Below are 18,477 nucleotides of genomic sequence, written 5' to 3' on the forward strand. Positions count from 1 at the left end.
AATGATTTTTGGACTGAATAGTTGCTGTAAATTGTTAAAGCTACTCTTTTAATCGGTGAATTATACAATAAATAAGGAAGTGAAGCCTTCCACTTAGTTGTATTTGGTATAAATAATCATTTAAAAATTATTAGGTTAGGCAATTCACTGTAACTGTTCGGTATGAGTATCACTATTCTTTCGTTATTAGAGTTGTCTAAAAAGTTATCGTTGATAAAAAAAATATGTTAGGTGTTTGATGAACATATTATAATAAGTAGTTTTATAATTAAAATTATTTTAAAATTTGTTTAGTAACAATATTTTTTATTACATTTGTGTTGTTAATTTTATAATAATATTTTTTAACATAAAAATACCATATTTGATAGTAGCAACTTTATAAAAGAATGTTAAGAATGTCTTTGTAAAAAATCAAAAAAAATGATAAAACTGTTTCAGGAAAAATAGATACCTAAAATATATAACTTGCAATTTAAAATACTCCAAATCTTAGTTCTATTCAAAAAAAATTCCTAATTAAAATTATTATTATTAAAAATGCTTTTAATAATTACCAAATACAGTTAAACTCAATTTTTTTTTTAAAATAGAAGTGCTTCTAAACAAGCTCTGTTGTGCTACACGCACTATTTTTCATTTTCGCAGGTGCCAGACTGATGTCAGGTGTTCAATCAAGTGGTGGAAGGAATGCATCCCAATCAATGGAGAGCATTTAGCTGATCCACATGGTATATCAAAAAAAGGGACAAGTGTATAAAACACTTTTAAAATATACTTTGCCTAATATTTTTACTTCCTGTTTAAAAGAATGTGCAAAAAATATTCCTATTTTTTTTCTTCATATTATGCAAAAATATCCCTCCTGACATAAATTAGTAATGTAATATCCATTTTGCCTTTTTACTTTTTCGAAAATGTCCAATGGGATATATATGCTACTAATCTCATAGTATATGGTGTTATGTGTATATTACCTTTTATATATATATATATATATTTTAAAAAAAAAAACTTTTTTCTATATATATTTCTAAACATTTTTTTTTTTTTTTTTTAAACTTTGATAATTTGTAAAATAATGATTTGAATTTTTTGAGATTCCAATTTACTCTTTTCTACTAATTTTTTTTTCTTTATTGTATTTTATTTCGTACCAACATTGTTAAACAAAAATTAAATAAAAAATCCCAATATCAGTGTGCACTGGTTTTCAGAGTTTGAATTTTTTTTGTTTTTTTAGCTTGCACTTTATTTTTGTTTTTTATTTTCTATTTTTATCTCAACTTTTCTTTTATACTTTTATCTTTACTTGTCCATTGCCGGCGTCCTCTAATAATGTTACTTTTAGTCATTTTATAAAATTATTTATTTTTATATTTTTTATAAAATGGTTCATTAAAAGTAATTTAGTCAACTTAGGGTTTAAATTTGTTAGAGTTACCTATTTGCACTAGATTGAAATTTTTGGGGTGTTTTTTTGCACAAGAAAGACATTCTCCAATAATGTCCTTTTCAGCCCGTTTACAAAATTATTTATTTTTATATAGTTTATAAAATAGTTCAGTAAGGGTAATTTAGTCAACTTGAGGTTTAAATTTGTCAGAGAGACCTATGTGCACAAATTAAAACTTTAAGGGTATTTTTTGTATGTGAGTGATGTGATATACACGTAAGCATACTTTAGAGGTGTTTTACGTACTTGACCCACCAATAAAATGTTCACATGCTTTTTGTTTAATAATCGTTTGGTGTTTGATACATATTATAATAAGTCCTTTTATAAGTAAATTATTTTAAAATTTGTTTAGTAATAATATTTTTTAAAAATATTTGTATTGTTAATTTTATAATAACATTCTTTAATATAATGTTGATAATAACAACTTTATAAAAAAAGAAAATGATACTTGTACGGAATACTCAGACCCAAAACTCAAACTGATGGTGATGTGTCACTATAATTGTATTACACTTGGAAAGATAAAAATTTTAAAGACAAAATTATCCTATAATCCAAATTAGCATAGAATCTCAATTAACATTAATGTCTCCCATCATCCATCTCTATACCATAGTCAAACCATTCTTTATTTTCTTCTCTCACCCTTTTCTCCATTGCCATCATTGATTCTCGATTATAACCGGGATACACAAATATTTCACTTTACAGTACTTGGTGACATCACTACCATTGTCGTCGCCATCAAGTCGCCTTGAGAGACCACTTGTTCCTCTTACATGGTGGCATTCTCTTTCTTTCCTTTTCAAGTTGATGAACTTGGTTCTGTAGATCCGTCACTTTATTGACGAGCTCATTTAGTCTGTTGTTGGTTTTGTGCAAAAGAGTGTTAATCATACCCTGCATACAAACACCACCACTTTTTTTTTTTGGAGTTATGATGAAAAATTTAAAACTTGTTATTTATTTATATAAAGGAGAAGGAGAATGTTCTGATAAAATTTATAAAAGAAATTTAAAGAATTTTTAATTATAGTTGTTTTTAAACGATGATCTAGGTTAAATGATCCTAAAAAAGGAAGGATGAATAAAAGAAGACAATATAAGGGTAATTGTCTTTGAAAATTCATGCTGTTTTAATGGACATGCTAGTGGGTCCATTTGATTACCATATTAATTATCTTTTTGTGTTATGTAGATTCTACCTAACAAATCGGTCCAATCTTTCTACCTATGTATCATGACTCTATAAAAAAAAAGTTCAGAATGTCTTTATAAAAAATAAAAAAAGATAAAATTATTTAAAGAAAAATAGATACCTAAAATATACAACCTGATTAAAAAATTTCAAATCCTAGCTTTATTCAAAAGCTTTACTGAGCTAAAATTGTTACCATTAAAAGTGTTTTTAATGATTATCAAATACATTTAAAGCAATTTTTAAAAATAGAAGTGTGTTTACTGTGCTACACTATCTTTCATTATCATAAGCCCTAGAGGCATAGCGGCGTTGACAGGAATTTAGGAGGTAAATCCTTGAAGTTTCGCTTTCGAATCGCACTCCTGACTTGAATGGTGCGTGTTGTGGGGCCGATACATGTACTCTAAAAGGGAAAAAAAAAAAAAAAAACTTTCATTATCACAAGGTTTTAATCCAATTTCTTTGCCCTCATACTTTATTACTTATTCATCTAAACATAAAAGGAAACGAGGAGTAAATAATTCCGGATTATCAAAGACTTAGGCCCACTTGATTCCATACTTCAACGCTGTATGAAGGAGACGGTAAGTGGTTTTTAAAAATAAGTGCGTTTGATAAAATTTTAGAATACCACTAAACATGTAGGTACCACTTAAAATAGACCAAAATTTTAAGCGAGGGGAGGGTTGCCTATCGCGAAAGACAGTAGCTAATTAGGTTTTAAAACTATTTTTTAATAACTATTTTACCCTCAAATAATCACGCTGTCTCTTCTAGGCTTCTCTTTATTATTTCTTTAGAGCATCTCCAATGGAATCTCTAAAATTAGGTTCTCCAAATTTGCCACATCACCATTTTTCAATAGCCACGTCAGCATTTCTCATAGTCACGTCAGCATTTTAGAGTCTCCAAATTTTAGCTATCGCATGTACTCCAATGGTGAATTTTCACTCTCCAAAAATATTAACATTTTAATAATTTTAATAAATTACTTTTTTCTATTTGTTAGGGAAAAAAATTTATTTGGTTAGCCAATATAGCTGTTAAGGCACTGTTTGGGTCAGCCAAACAGTACCTAAAACGGCTATGATGTAATAGGAACATTAAAATTTTATAAAGGGAAAAAAATTCACTTTTTTCTATTTTTTTAAAACTTTTTTTGGCCTAAAAAAACCTTTAAGGCACTGTTTGTGTCAGCTAAATAGTGCCTTAATGGCTAAACAGTGCCTTAATGGCTCTTTAGTTTAATTATGGTAAGGAAAAAAAAAAAAGGCCAAAAATGCAAAAAAAAAACTGATTTTTAGAATTTTTTTTTTTTTTTTTTCTTTACCAAACACGCAGGTAAAAGAGGCCTGCAATCGCTAACTGGGTCGCCCTTTTCCGCAACCCAAAACATGTGGCCCATTTTTTGGAGATTCTATTGGAGCAGTCCAATAGCTAAAAGAGGCCAAGAATCTCTAAATTTTGGGCCGTTGGAGTTGTTCTTAGACTTCTTTTTGTGATTTCTCTATGCATCTGAAAAGTTTTGTCGTTGAAAAACTCTTTTATATATATTTGGTTGGTTGTTATTATTATCTTTTTTCCCTTTATTTTTTTATAAAGGAAAAAAAATTCACTTTTTTCTATTTTTTTAAAACTTTTTTTTGGCCTAAAAAACCTTTAAGGCACTGTTTGTATAAGCTAAATAGTGCCTTAATGGCTCTTTAGTTCAATTATGATGAGATAAAAAAAAAAAGGTAAAAAAAAGGCCAAAAAATGCAAAAAAAAACTGATTTTTAGAATTTTTTTTTTCCACTACCAAACACGCCCTTAAACGTATTCTAGGCTACAGTGTTGCTGGACCGCAAAAGTTAAAAATCCAAAAATTGGTCGGGCCCGCAAGTAAGAAGCCTGCAATCGCTAACTGGGTCGCCCTTTTCTGCAACCCAAAACATGTGGCCCATTTTTTGGAGATTCTATTGGAGCAATCCAATAGCTAAAAGAGGACAAGAATCTCTAAATTTTGGGCCGTTGGAGTTGTTCTTAGACTTCTTTTTGTGATTTCTCTATGCATCTGAAAAGTTTTATCGTTGAAAAACTCTTCTATATATATTTGGTTGGCTGTTATTATTATTATATTTTTAAACCCCCGCCCCCCCCCCCCCTCCTAAAATAATAATAATAATAATAATAATAAAATAATAGTTCTATTTAGTATCTTATAAACATGTCTCTTTTAGTTACCTATTTAAATTGATTCATTATAGAACACAATGTATTTATATAATCGAATTCTATTTGTAAATAAGAATTCTTTTTCACCTTTTTTTTTAAAAAATATTTTTAATATTCTTTTTGATACCGTACATAAGTATCATATAATCCAATGCCCATATATTTTAAATTTTTATCACTTATTTATATAATAGAATTCTATTCCTAGATAAGAATTATTTTTCACGTACTTTCGTTATAACAACCCTTTTCAATATCCTACACAAATATTATGTAATCCAAAGCCAATATGCTTTAAATTTTACTTTCTTTAATGTTTGTAACATTTTTTTTGATATCCTACATAATAAATAATCCAAAACCCATATATTTTAAATTTTAATTTTAATTTTTTTTAATTATTATTATTTTTTTTTAGCACTCTTTTAGATATCCTATATAAATGTTATGTAATCCAAAATTCATATAATTTAAATTTTCATTAGTTATTTATATAATAGAGTTCTATTTATAGATAAGAATTCTATTTTTTTTTTAAATAATTATTTGACATTAATATTCATTTTTAAATTGATATATTTCATTGAGTGAATTAATGTGATTATTTTATTAATATTTTTATATTATAAATATAAAATTGTTATGAGTACCAGATATTGAGGGTAAAAATTTAATATGTACAACTTTTAGACTTCAATTTTTGTATATAATAAATAATCTTATTAAATTCAGTGCTTAAAATCAAAATATTATCAAACATGTTTTCAAATTAATACATTTAACACTTAAAATTTTAATGCTTAAAATTTAGTACTTAAAAATTTAACCGATTAATTTTCAGTTTTATCAAACAGCACTTTAGTGCCCCAAATGTATTATCTCCTCATCTTCAATGAGGAATGGAGGGGTCTGAGTTCCTACGTGAATAAATGTACATGGTTTCGTCCGATTATGTAATTTCAGACCATATAATAATTTGTATATATTTGGTTCAAGTCCCACATTTAAAAAAAAAAAAAAGTGAAAAAATCACAATATCCTTTCAGAAAATAAAAATAAAAAAGAAAGAAAGAAGAGGTTGTTTTAATTATATAAAATGGCGTAATGGTCAAATTCGGCATTACCCGGTTTCGTAATCACTTTGTATCCATGTTATACAACACTAGTAAGTCATTGCTTTCCCTTCTTTATGTCCCTTTCCTGTGCCTTTCTTGAATGAAACGAAACATTTTTTTCTTTTACAACAACTCATTAGTCAATTTTTCCAATTAGATATATATATATGTGTGTGTATATATATATATATTGTATATACTCGATCGTACCCATATAGACGAAATACTACTCAATTCTCTCTCTCTCCAAAGCCTTTTAAAAAGGCCTTTCTGCCTTATCGTTCAAATCTACCATAAACCAACAGACCTTAATCCTCTCTCTCTCTGCATCGAGTCGTAAGCAAGCTCCTCCATGCCGACAGACCCGTCACTCCAATTAATGGTACTTAATTCTCTCTCTCTCTCTATATACATATCTCTACATATTCTGTGAACATGTATATTTTGATTGGCTGTTTGATTGGTATGGTCGGAAAAGTGGGGCTTTTCCGGCGTGTAAAAATCAGTTACCGATTAATATGTGTAGTGGGTGTTAATATATTATACATATGAATTGATATATCTTAGGTATAATTAATATATTGATATAATGCTTTGTTGTCATGTGGAAAGCAAAAATGGGATAGTGGGTAGGGTTGGACCTTGGCAGGCCGGGTTTGGAGTCTTGTGTTCTCTTTATGTTTGTTGAACGGTAAGATTTGATCACATGCGAATGCGTATATTATTATATTATATAATATAAATATATGTTATATATAATTTCATTATACAATAATTACAAAGTACTGAAACCAAAACTTGTGCCATCAACAACTGGATTTTCTTGATAAATGGTAAAAATATATAATAAAAAAAAGTTTTTTTTTTTTTTTTGGTTTGCTTGCTAGGGAAGATATATATACTCTTTTAACAATTTCATAATCACAAGGCCCATATGACTGCTGGGCCTCACGAAAATGACGAGACTATTGTAAGAACAGGAGAACGAGAATTAATCACAAACTATTAAAAAAAAAATCTTTTCTTAATAGGACAATCAAATTTATTAATGGATAAAATATAGAATTATTAATAGTAACACTATATAAAATGAAAAATTTGACTTTCCTTGGGCTTCGAAAATATTTAAGAATTAGTGTTTGATATATTTAAAGCTTGTTCTTTGGTCAACTTAAATGGACAGCTCATAATCCTTTTCTTGCGTATCTCTTTTTTGTTTTTTTTTTTTTCCTTTTCAAAACAGTTCATCTCAAACATGCTAAACCTTCTTTAATTGTAAATTCAAAGTATTAATTTATTATTTTTTCAATAAAATTATTAATAGCATAATTTTTCAATCGTAAGGCACACGGAATAATATTTATTCGGTGCTCTTTTTTAGAATTGGATGTTTAATTTTAATTTTTGTTTTTTAAAATCAATTTCTTATACCTAATCATTGGATTATAAACAAACCATTAAAAAATTGTGCGTTCTCCTTGGCTTTTTTCACTTTTTTCTTGGATTCTTTACTTCAATTTCCTCCAAACGGCTGATTGAACTTTTGGCTGAGAATCATCCGTCGGCAGCGTAAATGGTGGATCGAACTGATCAAAAAAAAAAATTAATTAAGAAATTATTATTATTTTTACTACTTCGCACATAATTCATCGAAAAAGAGAGAAAAAAATCCGTCGCCAGCGTAATTATATATATTATTTTACCAAAAAAAAACTATTGATATTATTATTTTTGGGGAAAACTAATACTGTTGGTGGAATGATAATTATAATTACAATGATAATGATAATTATATGGTGTGGTGCAGGTGAAGGAAGGAGATGTTGGAGGTGTAAAGGTTGCTGTTCTTACATCACCAATTTCGTTAGAGGGGGAATCAGATGTTAATTACAGAGCTCCTAATCTTATACAACGTATCTTGAGTCTCTTGAAGAGTGTACGCCCCGGCACAGATCTCACCCGCTTCCAGGCATGTATACCAATATATATATATATATATATATATATATATATATGTATGTGTTATATAGTCAACTTTCATTGCACATGTCTTTAATTAAACCCTAGCCTTGAATTGTAAAACCCACAATTTAGGCTGACTTTTAGATTATTTATAAGTCATAAAAAATGTTGAACTGATTGTTCTCCTTAAAGATCTTGATTTGGTGTTACTTGTGAAAGGAAAAAATATGGAGGAATATATATATATATATATATATATATATATATAATTTTTGTAATTGTAAATTGTCGGAACAATAGTTTGAGAGTTTGAGAGATGCCAAGCACAATAGTTTGAGAGATGCTATGCACAATAGTTTGAGAGGTCTGTGGAGTGAAATAAAAAGTACAAAATTTGAGAGATGCTCAGGACAATAGTTTTTACACCCTCTTCTAGGATTACACATATCATATGGTGCCATGGTGGGACATTTAAATTCAATGTTTGTTAAAGAGTTTGGAGTTTCTATTGTATCCCAAAATGCAAGGAAGAATACATGACACATTTGTATAAATAGTTAGTTGCTTAGTTTTAAAGATGTTATGACAAATTAAAGAAAGGAATCTCCAAGTGGAAACCTCTAAACAATTAGACCCCTAAGTTTCATGGATTTTTCTTAATACAGAGAAAAGCAGTCAAATATTTCATATCTAAATTTTGTTTGCATTTGTTTAGTTACACACCTTATGGTTTCAATGTCAGAAAAAATGAATGTAATTGTAGCCAGAACCGAGTATATGAAGAGCTAATTATAATTGTTCAAACTAATTTTTTCCTTCGATGCTTAGTTTTATGGTTCGTGTATCTAGTAACAATTTATTTAGTAGGTGTGCAAATGGGTAAAGCCAATACTCTGTTTTGGTAATAGGGACAACATTGTTGTTTTCTCACTTTTCAGCTTATGTATGATTGTGGGTGTCTGGTTGTTGATGTGTTGATGTCAACAATGCTCTGATCATATGATGATTTTGTTAATATGTTCCATCTACAATTTCAGCTGCCACCGCTCTTCAACATTCCAAAGTCACAACTTCAGTGTTATGGGGAATCAGTGTATTGCGTTGGTGACAATTTGTTGACCAAGATTGCCAATGGCGAGAGCTCAATTGAAAGATTTACATCTGTCGTTGCATGGAGCATATCTACCATGCGCCCTCTGGCATTTGGCGTTGCTCCTTACAATCCCATTCTTGGAGAGACTCACCATGTGTCAAGGGGCAACCTCAATGTGCTGCTTGAACAGGTACTAGAGCATATTTCTATTTCTATTCTTTACCTAGAGAGCTTTATTGCCAAATTTAACTTCTTTGCAAGCTAGGTGAACCAAGATCAAACTGTTTTTAACTTTCATTGCTAAGCAAGCTCAATTTAGTACTATGGTAGTAATATGATTGAATCAATTGATTTTCTCAAGTAACAGCACTTGGTCTGGTTTACCTTGGGGAATCCAAGATCATCAGTCCATGCTGAGCTTGGAAGCTCGACTGGCTTCACTCTGCATGACGTGTTTTCGCTCCTCTAATGTGTATACCCCTGCTTTTGGCTTATGTCTGAACCCTAGTGTTCCATGCTTGCAGGTTTCTCATCACCCACCGGTGTCTGCCCTTCATGCAACTGATGAGAAAGATAATGTTGAATTGTTATGGTGTCAATATCCTACTCCAAAATTTCATGGTATAAATCTTATCCTCTGAATATTGGTAGTGTAAAGTTTGGAATCATTGATGTTATAAATATTTATAACAATGCATCAAAAATTGTTCAACTGTAGACATGCATCAACTATAGACATGGTGTTAAATTACATCATTGAACATCCTTATGCTTCTAATTCAACTGTAATTATTATCATCCTTATGGTGTTTAATTACATCATTTAAAAATTGTTTTTCCTTTAATATTAGTTTGTTTATTTATATTCCTAAATACATGTTGTAGGTACCTCTGTAGAAACCGAGGTGTGTGGGAAAAGACTGCTGAAGCTCCTGAGTAAGGGTGAAAGTTATGTAATGAACTCTCCAAAGCTTGTGATAAGATTCTTGCCGTTTCCCCGTGTTGATTGGGTGGGCAGCGTCACAATCCGATGTCCAGAAACTGATCTAGAAGCTGAGTTTTGTTATCGAACCAACTCTTTTTTAGGCCGCCGAACAAATCACCGGGCAATTAATGGAAAGATTTTTATGTCATCATCATTGAAGACTATATACGAGATTAATGGCCACTGGGATAGGTACTTTTTTCCCTATTGAATATTCATTTAGTACATGGGCTTTCCTTCTGTTGTGCTTGTAATTCATGGGGTATTTGAAGATAATACTTCCTTATTAAATGTTGTTTGTTGCAAAGAAGGAATTTGAGATGTTGGTTACTTTTTGTGGAAGTTTTATTGCAAGGACTCTATGCCAAACACATTTGTTGTATCCCAATGAGTTTAACATAAACATTGCATTTTATTTTTGTTGACACTTTTTTTTATTTGTTTTGCTTGATCTAAATATGCAGAACGATTACAATTAAGGATGCTAGTAACGGAAAAGTGACGGTGATATACAATGCGAAGGACATGATTTCAGGACTGAAGACACCCATTGCCAACAATCCAGAGGTAACCAACCCCTTCCAATTGTTGTATCCATCGTTGAATTCTATTACATATATGAGAGGTCATTTATGAAGAACGATCATACCATAAGATGCACACAGACAAATTCAATCAAATAGTCTGATATACAACAAATCATCTCAGTTATAGATGATTATGCAAGTTCAATTAATCATCTGTTTTAACAAGCTACTAACAACATTGACATATGAACTACATGTATGATCTATGAATGGATTATGCTTTTTTGTGTGTGTGTGTGTGTGTGTGTGTAAATGTATGTGTATATATGCTTATGATTGTAACTTTGTATCTGATTGTGTTATTCACTGTCCTAGGGTGTTTGGGCAAGTGAATCAGCTGTGGTGTGGGGTCAAGTGAGTGAAAGCATTTTGAAGAAAAATTGGGAGAAAGCAAAGGAAGCTAAGACAGCTCTGGAGGAAATTGAAAGAGAGCTTCTTAGAGGAAGGAATGCCAGAGGAGAAACTTGGGTACCTAAGCATTTCACTGTATCATATAGCAAGGAAAGTGGGTGGGACTGCTCACCAAATATGAGGTGGGTCCCACCAGCTCCAATTGTTGTACCGCTTTGAACCACTTGGACCACACAAGCGGACTAGTGTTCTCTAATCTTATTAATCCATGGAATTTGACACTTTCCAAATTCTTTGTAGCTGAACAAACTTGTAAAGAATTAAATTAATGTACTAAGTTTTGGGTTATTGACAAATTTGCAAGTAGAAGTTGCTGAACAAAATGATTCATAACATTTGGCTGCAGTTTTCATGAGGAGGGTTTGCTTGTAGAAATTGATAAATAGAGTTGAAAAATAGGTACACTCGAGATAAATTGGAGAAACTTCCATATTTTGTACACACTTAAATTCCAACTTTCAAGTGGATGGAAATTCAAATGATCAGATACACTGCACCTCAAAAACATCAAGAATTGGAATGCTCAAATGCAAGTCTGAATTTTTAGTTAACAAATTTATTTTATATTAGATAAGTCTTTACACAAGCATATTATCCACACCGGGAGGCAAACCCTCCCAGGAGGTTATTATTATTATATATATATTTTTATCTTGGCAACGTTAGTGTGTTAGTAATATGCGAAGGGAAAAGATGGGGTGGGATTCAAACCTAAGTCAAAGGTTCCAAACTACAGCTATCCTATCACTGGGCTATCACTGCACTCGGGAGATTATTATTGGGTTATATATCATTGGATTATTGGGGGTTATATATCATTGATTAATGGTCCATTGGTACAATTTCATCGATTTGATTAATTGTGCTCGTATAAGCATCGTGATGCTAAACATTGGATTAGAAAATTCATTGAATTTTTAACTCATGACTCTTACCAAAAACATGATTTCAGATTGATTTTAAGAAGTCAAGAGAATTGGACTGAAAGCCTCATAATTTGGGCATCCTCAAATTTCCCATGAAAGATTTTCATTACATAACTTTATAAACATGCCTTTTGGATATAGCCATTTATAGGAAGTTGAAATAGCAACAAAGAAGAAAAATTCATTACCCAATTTCCCATCAGCACATTACATAAAACTCCATCACACACACACACACACAAAAAAAAAAATTCCATAGCACTTTTATTTACAACAATATAACCTACCTCACATTCATGCAACTTTTGATGCCTCTATATGATTTTCTTGTAAGTCCGATTCACTTCTCCTATTGAACGATTTTTCTCTAATGGTGTCCAAAATTGGCTTCCATGACCTTGCTTTTGATGACTTGGATAAACCATAAGCCACCACACCACTTTCTGGCTCCACCCTTGTGCACTGTTCCGAGAACCGGTTAGGACTCCGACCCGGTGAGCTCCATATTGGGCTCGAGCAATGTGGGCTGGACCCGAAACTTGTCCGGCCAGACAGGGATTCCGACCGGCTAGTCTTTGCAACTTTGGTGAGCTTCCTGGCCATAGAGGCCAAGTCCATGGGAGAGACCTCGGCCTGGAATGTTGCGTATGATAGCAAGAAGTAAACGTGGCCCGGCTCGAGTTGAGTGTTGGGCTTGAGGGCCTTCAAGTCACCGGACAGAAGTTGGACCTGAGTGCACAGAAAATGCTTCGGTGGCTTGCCGGTGACTTGGACCACCGTGACTGGTGGTTCAAAGTCCTCAACATAGCCATTGAGGTGCACAATACGAATGTTGTTGAAAGTAGATGATGAACTGCAAGAGAAAGAACAACCCATCTCTCTATATCTCTATCTCTCTCTCTCTATTTGTCTCACGAATATAAATGTCTATAGAAAGTAGATGAGACTTCACTTGTATGTTTTCATGCATAGAAAAATTAAATAGGGATGTGTATATAAATAAATAGATGAGACCCACAAGAAGACTTTATTCCATGGGCTTAATAGTGGAAAATAGTAGGCAATTTGGACATTTGGCCAACCACTTTTGGAAATTACTAAAAAGTCAAGTAAGAATTTGATAGGAAGAAAACGTGTCTTTCTACTTGACAGAGCCTTTTTTTTTGTGCGGACCACTCACTACAAATCACTCCCCATGGACTCTGACCTATTTTGAATTCGTCCCTGCCGTGGGGTTTGGGGGTGGAGATGGGGACTAGGGTTCTAACTTCTAAGCACCGTCATCAAATTCAATTTTACTATATATATATCTATATATATATGAGATTTTTTAGATATTAATGTAATTTGTCCAATATATTTTGGTGTGGATAAAGATACTAAAAAATTTGATCGAAAAAAGTGAACATGAGTGAAAGAAAGGAAAAAACGTTATTTTAAATACATGATGCGTGAATGAATTTTATTCACTTTTGTTCTTTTGATTTGTTTATCACTATACATGGGTTGGCAAACAAATTTTCACAATATCATTAAAAAATTTAAATCTTTCATTTTTGACTTTGAAAGAAGAAGAGATAATCACTTAACCGCATGTTTTAGTTATAATCTAATTTTTAACTTTGAATTTGAAATATTTTCTTCTTCTTCTTCTTCTCAAGTCTTATACTGCTTATTAGTTCATCAGGGTAGGTTATGGTAAAATTCAACAATTTGACAAGCTCCACAAATGTAATCAAATCTAAACTATTTCAACGGTCAATTTCAAAAGTTCTTCTTATTCTCAACAAGAGTCAGTTAAAAACAGTTGAGTAGTCTAATTGGAGTTCAAAATACAGTAATAAGGGAGTAAGCAGTCTAAACCTTGAATTACGACCAAGTCAGAAGGACACCATGGAAGTCATCATACGCAGAGTGTGATGACAATTTTGACTGTCTAAAACAGGACTCCACAGAGTGGCCAAAACAAACAAAACGAAGACCAATTTATCAGAAAGAAAGACTTGCTTTCTAGGTGGTGTGGTGTTACATAAAAACACTTGTGAGTTGTGGCCCACCACGCAAATGGGTTTTTGTTTTCATGTTAGCTAACAACAACAACAACAACAACAAAATGTCACACTTTCATGTCGAAACAAAAACCAAGAACAAGTAAAACAAGAGACGTAGGGTCTTTTGCGTGTTAAAAGGGGCACTTACAACAAATTTAATTGGAGTAAATATTGTATTAACTTAATTAGCAAAAATGAGTAAATTTTGATTAAGGGTGAGTTGGGATTTGATTGTGATGTATTTAGAAATGGACCTAATAAATTATTTCATGTGAATAGATTTGGATCAAACATATAATAATCTCAACTTCTGACTTCAATACCATAAACAGGGCATTTAAGAAAATGATGACCATCTAACATATAATTCTGATTATTTCACCAAATTTAAGTAGCTTTGTTTATATATATATACACACACACTTATAAGTTAAAACACTAAAGAATGAGAGGGTCAATAATCAATAAAATATGTCTATATTATATTTGAGAGTATGTGGCGGCCTTGTCCGCGGGTGTGTGTGTGAGCGTGTGTAGGTGGTACCAGTAAGCTATTATATTGGGTGAGGTACACAATCTAAGTGTGACAAAGTTTGACATGACTCACCAACACGACTCGAATACAACACGAGTTAAATGGGCTTAAGTTGACCTTAAACAGATTCAGATCATAAACGAGTCGACACGATTAACCTGTTTAGTTAATCGTGTCATGTTTGGATTGAGGGGTTCGTTTATATCCGTTTAACTATACGTGTCATAAACAAATTTCTATTTAAGTTCTAAAATAACTATTAAAACTTATATCTTATATATATATATATTTTTTTTTTTTGTAGACTAAAGATTATTTAGTAATTTGGTTGGATTGAAATTTATATTTTTCAAGTATTTAATGTTTGATCAAGTATTATTAATAATTTAAATAATAAAATATTTGATTTTATTAAACAGGTCATTAAATGTAACCCGTTTAATAAACAGGTAAGGTTAGTGTTGAAGGTTCCTAACACGATTATAAAACAGGTCGTATTCGAGTTGAGCTGTTTAGTAGAATACTCTTAAGTCGACACAATACGATTACGACCCGCGAACACAAATTGTTATTCTTAACTTGTTTCAATTTAAATTTTTTTTGTTGTAAAATATTTTCTATGTAAAAAAAATAATTAGACTAAGATTTGTTTGTGAGCATTCTATCAAACAGTTTGTAGACAAGAAAAAGTGAGTTGTTTTTTTAAGATATGATTGAAACGAATAGAAGACCGTGACAGTATCGAAGTTCATACGCCAACAGTTTGGGACAGTATCGAAGTTCATATGTCAACCTAAAATTTTGGATTTCCTTTAATAGAGAGAACATAGAGAATCTTAACTCATTGGCATCCCGATCATGTCAAAAAAGTTCATCAGCGACATAACAATTGTCGGCAAATACATCTATTTCCTTGATAAGTTATTTCATCTATTTCAACGTCAAATATTTTACAACAGCCAAATACTAAAAAAATTACAAATATTTTCAATTTTTAAAAAATGAGAAAAAAAACCACCAAAAAATATCACAAATATTTTCCAAAAAAAAGTTTTACTTGTAAAATGTTTGTTTTTTGGTAATTTTTTTTTTTCACATAAATTATTTTCTTTGTAAAATGTATATTTTTTTTTGGGTTCCAATTTTCAGTGTTTGTTCGCTGAAAAAAAAAAATTAAGAAATAGTTTTCATGTGTTTGATATTTGAAAATTTTTTCATTTAAAAATTTAAGCTCTTGTCTTTATCATTAAAACTTAGATGATCATAAAAATCTACAAAGTAGACTGAGGTTTGTCAAAATATAAAAATGAAATAAAATTAGACTAACAAAATAGAAAATAAATTTAAAGAAATAGTTTTCATATGCGTGGTTTTTGAGAATGTTTTTGTATATAAAGTCAATCTCTCATCACTATCGTTAAAACTTTGGTGGTCATAAAATTTTACAAAGTAGATTGAGGTGTCAAAAAATAATATAAAAAATAAAATTAGACAAAGGTTTGTTTTTGAAACATTCTATCAAACAGTATGTACACAAGAAGAAGTTGAGTTATAATTGCAACAATCGATGTAAAATGATGTTTATAAATAAATAAGTAAATTAGACTAACGTTTGTTTGTCAACAGTGTGTGAATAAGAAAAGACGAGCTATAATATAATTGCAACATAATATTGAGAGGATATGAATCAACTTAGAATTGACATGATTTTGCCAGACTCGATGAAGTTCAAACATGAAGAAGAAATTTTGAATTTACTTTGACAGATAGAATATCAGAAACTTATGTACACAGTCTAAACACAACCGTCAATTTGATGATCGGCATAAAAAAAATAGTTCACCAGCGACCCAATATGACCCAAACTTCCTTTGAAGTTCAAACGTCGACAAGAAATTTTGGATTTACTTTGATAGAGAGAACATCAATAACTTATGTTTCACAACCTATACACACCGTCAATTAGATATATAATCGGCATCAAAAAGGTTTATCAACGACCAAATTGCTGTTGGCGCGCGTAGATATAAAATACCGGATTTGATAAACTGAATTAGAATTATCGCCGGCGATGAGTGACAATCGTCAAAAAGTCTACTAAAAAAATGTAAAACAACTTACGGCTATTTACTTGGCAAGTCATTTTCACCTATTTTATGATAACATATTTTACATGGAAAACATTTTTCAATTTTTAAAAGGGAGCCAAACACCAAAAAATAATGAAAAATATTTTCGTAAAATGTTTTTTTTGCAAAATATTTTTCCCTCGGGCCCATTTGTTTTAACGTAAAATATTTTCCTTTTTCAAGTTAAATATATGTTTTTTAATTTTTAATTTTTCAGTATTTGACAAATATCTAGGTCGAGGTTGAGGGCGAGTCCATCTCGGGAGGGAGCTGTAAAATAACTTGTCGAAAATTGATGAGTAAATTATTTTTGTTAGATTTTAAATACTTTTTTGATTCGAAAATATTTTACGATAAACAAACACTAGAAAATAAAAAACCAGAAAATACTTTACATCCAAACAAACGGAGCAGAGCATAAAATATTTTTCATATATTGTTTGTAAAATTCTTTTTTCATTTTCATTTTTAAGTGCTTCGTTAGGTGAAAATAATTTTTAAGAAATAGTTTTAATTTGTTTGATTTTTGAAAATATTTTTATATAAAAATTCACGCTCTAATAGTCTAATCTCTATCATTAAAACTTTAATGATCATAATATTATAAAAAGTAGACCGTGGTTTGTAAAATAATAATAATAATAATAATTAGACTAAGATTGTATGAGAGACCTTCTATGAAATAGTTTGTAGACAAGAAAAAGATGATCTATAATTGCAATATCAGATCCGGAGGATATGAATCAAGTTAGACCTAAAACGACTAGACATAGATTACATCAACAACCATATGTTTCGTGTGTTTGTATAAAATTTTTTTTTTTAAAAAATAAAAATTTAAAGTTATTTTTATATAAAAATATTGATCTTGGGTTTCTACCTTAACCATTGAGGAACAGTTTTAATTTTTGAAGCCATTATTAGCAACGCAGGGTCTGGCTTCATATGGTCAGAAAGTGGGATCCGTGAAAAAAGAAATTTTAATTTTTATATTTGTTTGTTTCAACGTAAAATATTTTTTTTGAAAAATATATATATTTTTTAAATAAAATATTCTTTTATTTTTATTTTGTTTGTGTTTGGCAAAAGTTTACGTTGAGTTCATCAGGCAGGGCATGTAAAATAAATTGCCAAAAATTAATGGATAAGTTATTTTTGTTAAATTTTAATATTTTTTTCTTCGTAAATATTTTATGACAACCAAACACCAAAATATAAGATAATATTTTCTGAAAAATATTTTACGCCCAAACAAACGGAGCCTTAGCATAAAATATTTTACTAGAAAAACACTTTCAATTTTTAAAAGGGAGCCAAACTCCAAAAAATGACAAAAATATTTTTCAAAAAACATTTTACGTAAAATTTTTTGTTGTAAAAAAAATTCCATTTAAAATTTGTTATTTGTATATATATATATATATATATATTTGTTGTTGGTTCACTGTGTGGTCGGAAATATTTGCATATAAAATTCAAGCTCTTATCTCTACCATTAAAAACAGTCATGATCATTAAAATCTAAAGTAGACTACGGTTTGTAAAAAATAATAATAATTAGACTAAGGTTTGTTTATGAGACATTCTATCAAACAGTTTGTACTCATAAAAAAGATGAGTTATAATTGCAACATCAGATTGGGACGATATACACTGAGGTTTGTAAATAAAATAATTTTGTGAGACATTCTATCAAACAGCTCAAAGGTCAACAACAATTCTTGAATTTCTTTTGACAACGTGTATCAAATACCTTATGTTTTACAATTTATAAGGACCTCATACTATCACATAATATGATATTAT

General features: G+C 30.4%; 1 protein-coding gene across 1 annotated transcript; it reads left to right on the plus strand.

The window, feature by feature from the left end:
• The first annotated feature begins 6,169 nt into the window (after positions 1-6,169).
• On the plus strand, positions 6,170-11,353 carry LOC132276964 (oxysterol-binding protein-related protein 4C-like). Its single transcript, XM_059778630.1, has 7 exons — positions 6,170-6,374; positions 7,800-7,961; positions 8,992-9,237; positions 9,572-9,668; positions 9,933-10,224; positions 10,497-10,599; positions 10,935-11,353. Exons 1-7 carry the CDS (start codon positions 6,345-6,347, stop codon positions 11,187-11,189), a joined length of 1,185 nt encoding a protein of 394 aa, XP_059634613.1. The 5' UTR covers positions 6,170-6,344; the 3' UTR covers positions 11,190-11,353.
• The last annotated feature ends 7,124 nt before the right edge of the window (positions 11,354-18,477 follow it).

Source organism: Cornus florida, unplaced genomic scaffold (assembly GCF_030987335.1).
Source record: "Cornus florida cultivar Cherokee Brave unplaced genomic scaffold, ASM3098733v1 CherokeeBrave_3.0.0_Hap2_Chr10, whole genome shotgun sequence".
Taxonomy (NCBI): domain Eukaryota; kingdom Viridiplantae; phylum Streptophyta; class Magnoliopsida; order Cornales; family Cornaceae; genus Cornus; species Cornus florida.

What these genes read in the sequence shown, in the direction of transcription:
- LOC132276964 (XM_059778630.1), top strand. Translation starts at nt 6,345, where the DNA reads ATGCCGACAGACCCGTCACTCCAATTAATG. An exon ending in ACCCGTCACTCCAATTAATG is followed by an intron (nt 6,375 to 7,799) that starts GTACTTAATTCT and finishes GGTGTGGTGCAG; the next exon opens with GTGAAGGAAGGAGATGTTGG. An exon ending in CCATTGCCAACAATCCAGAG is followed by an intron (nt 10,600 to 10,934) that starts GTAACCAACCCC and finishes TCACTGTCCTAG; the next exon opens with GGTGTTTGGGCAAGTGAATC.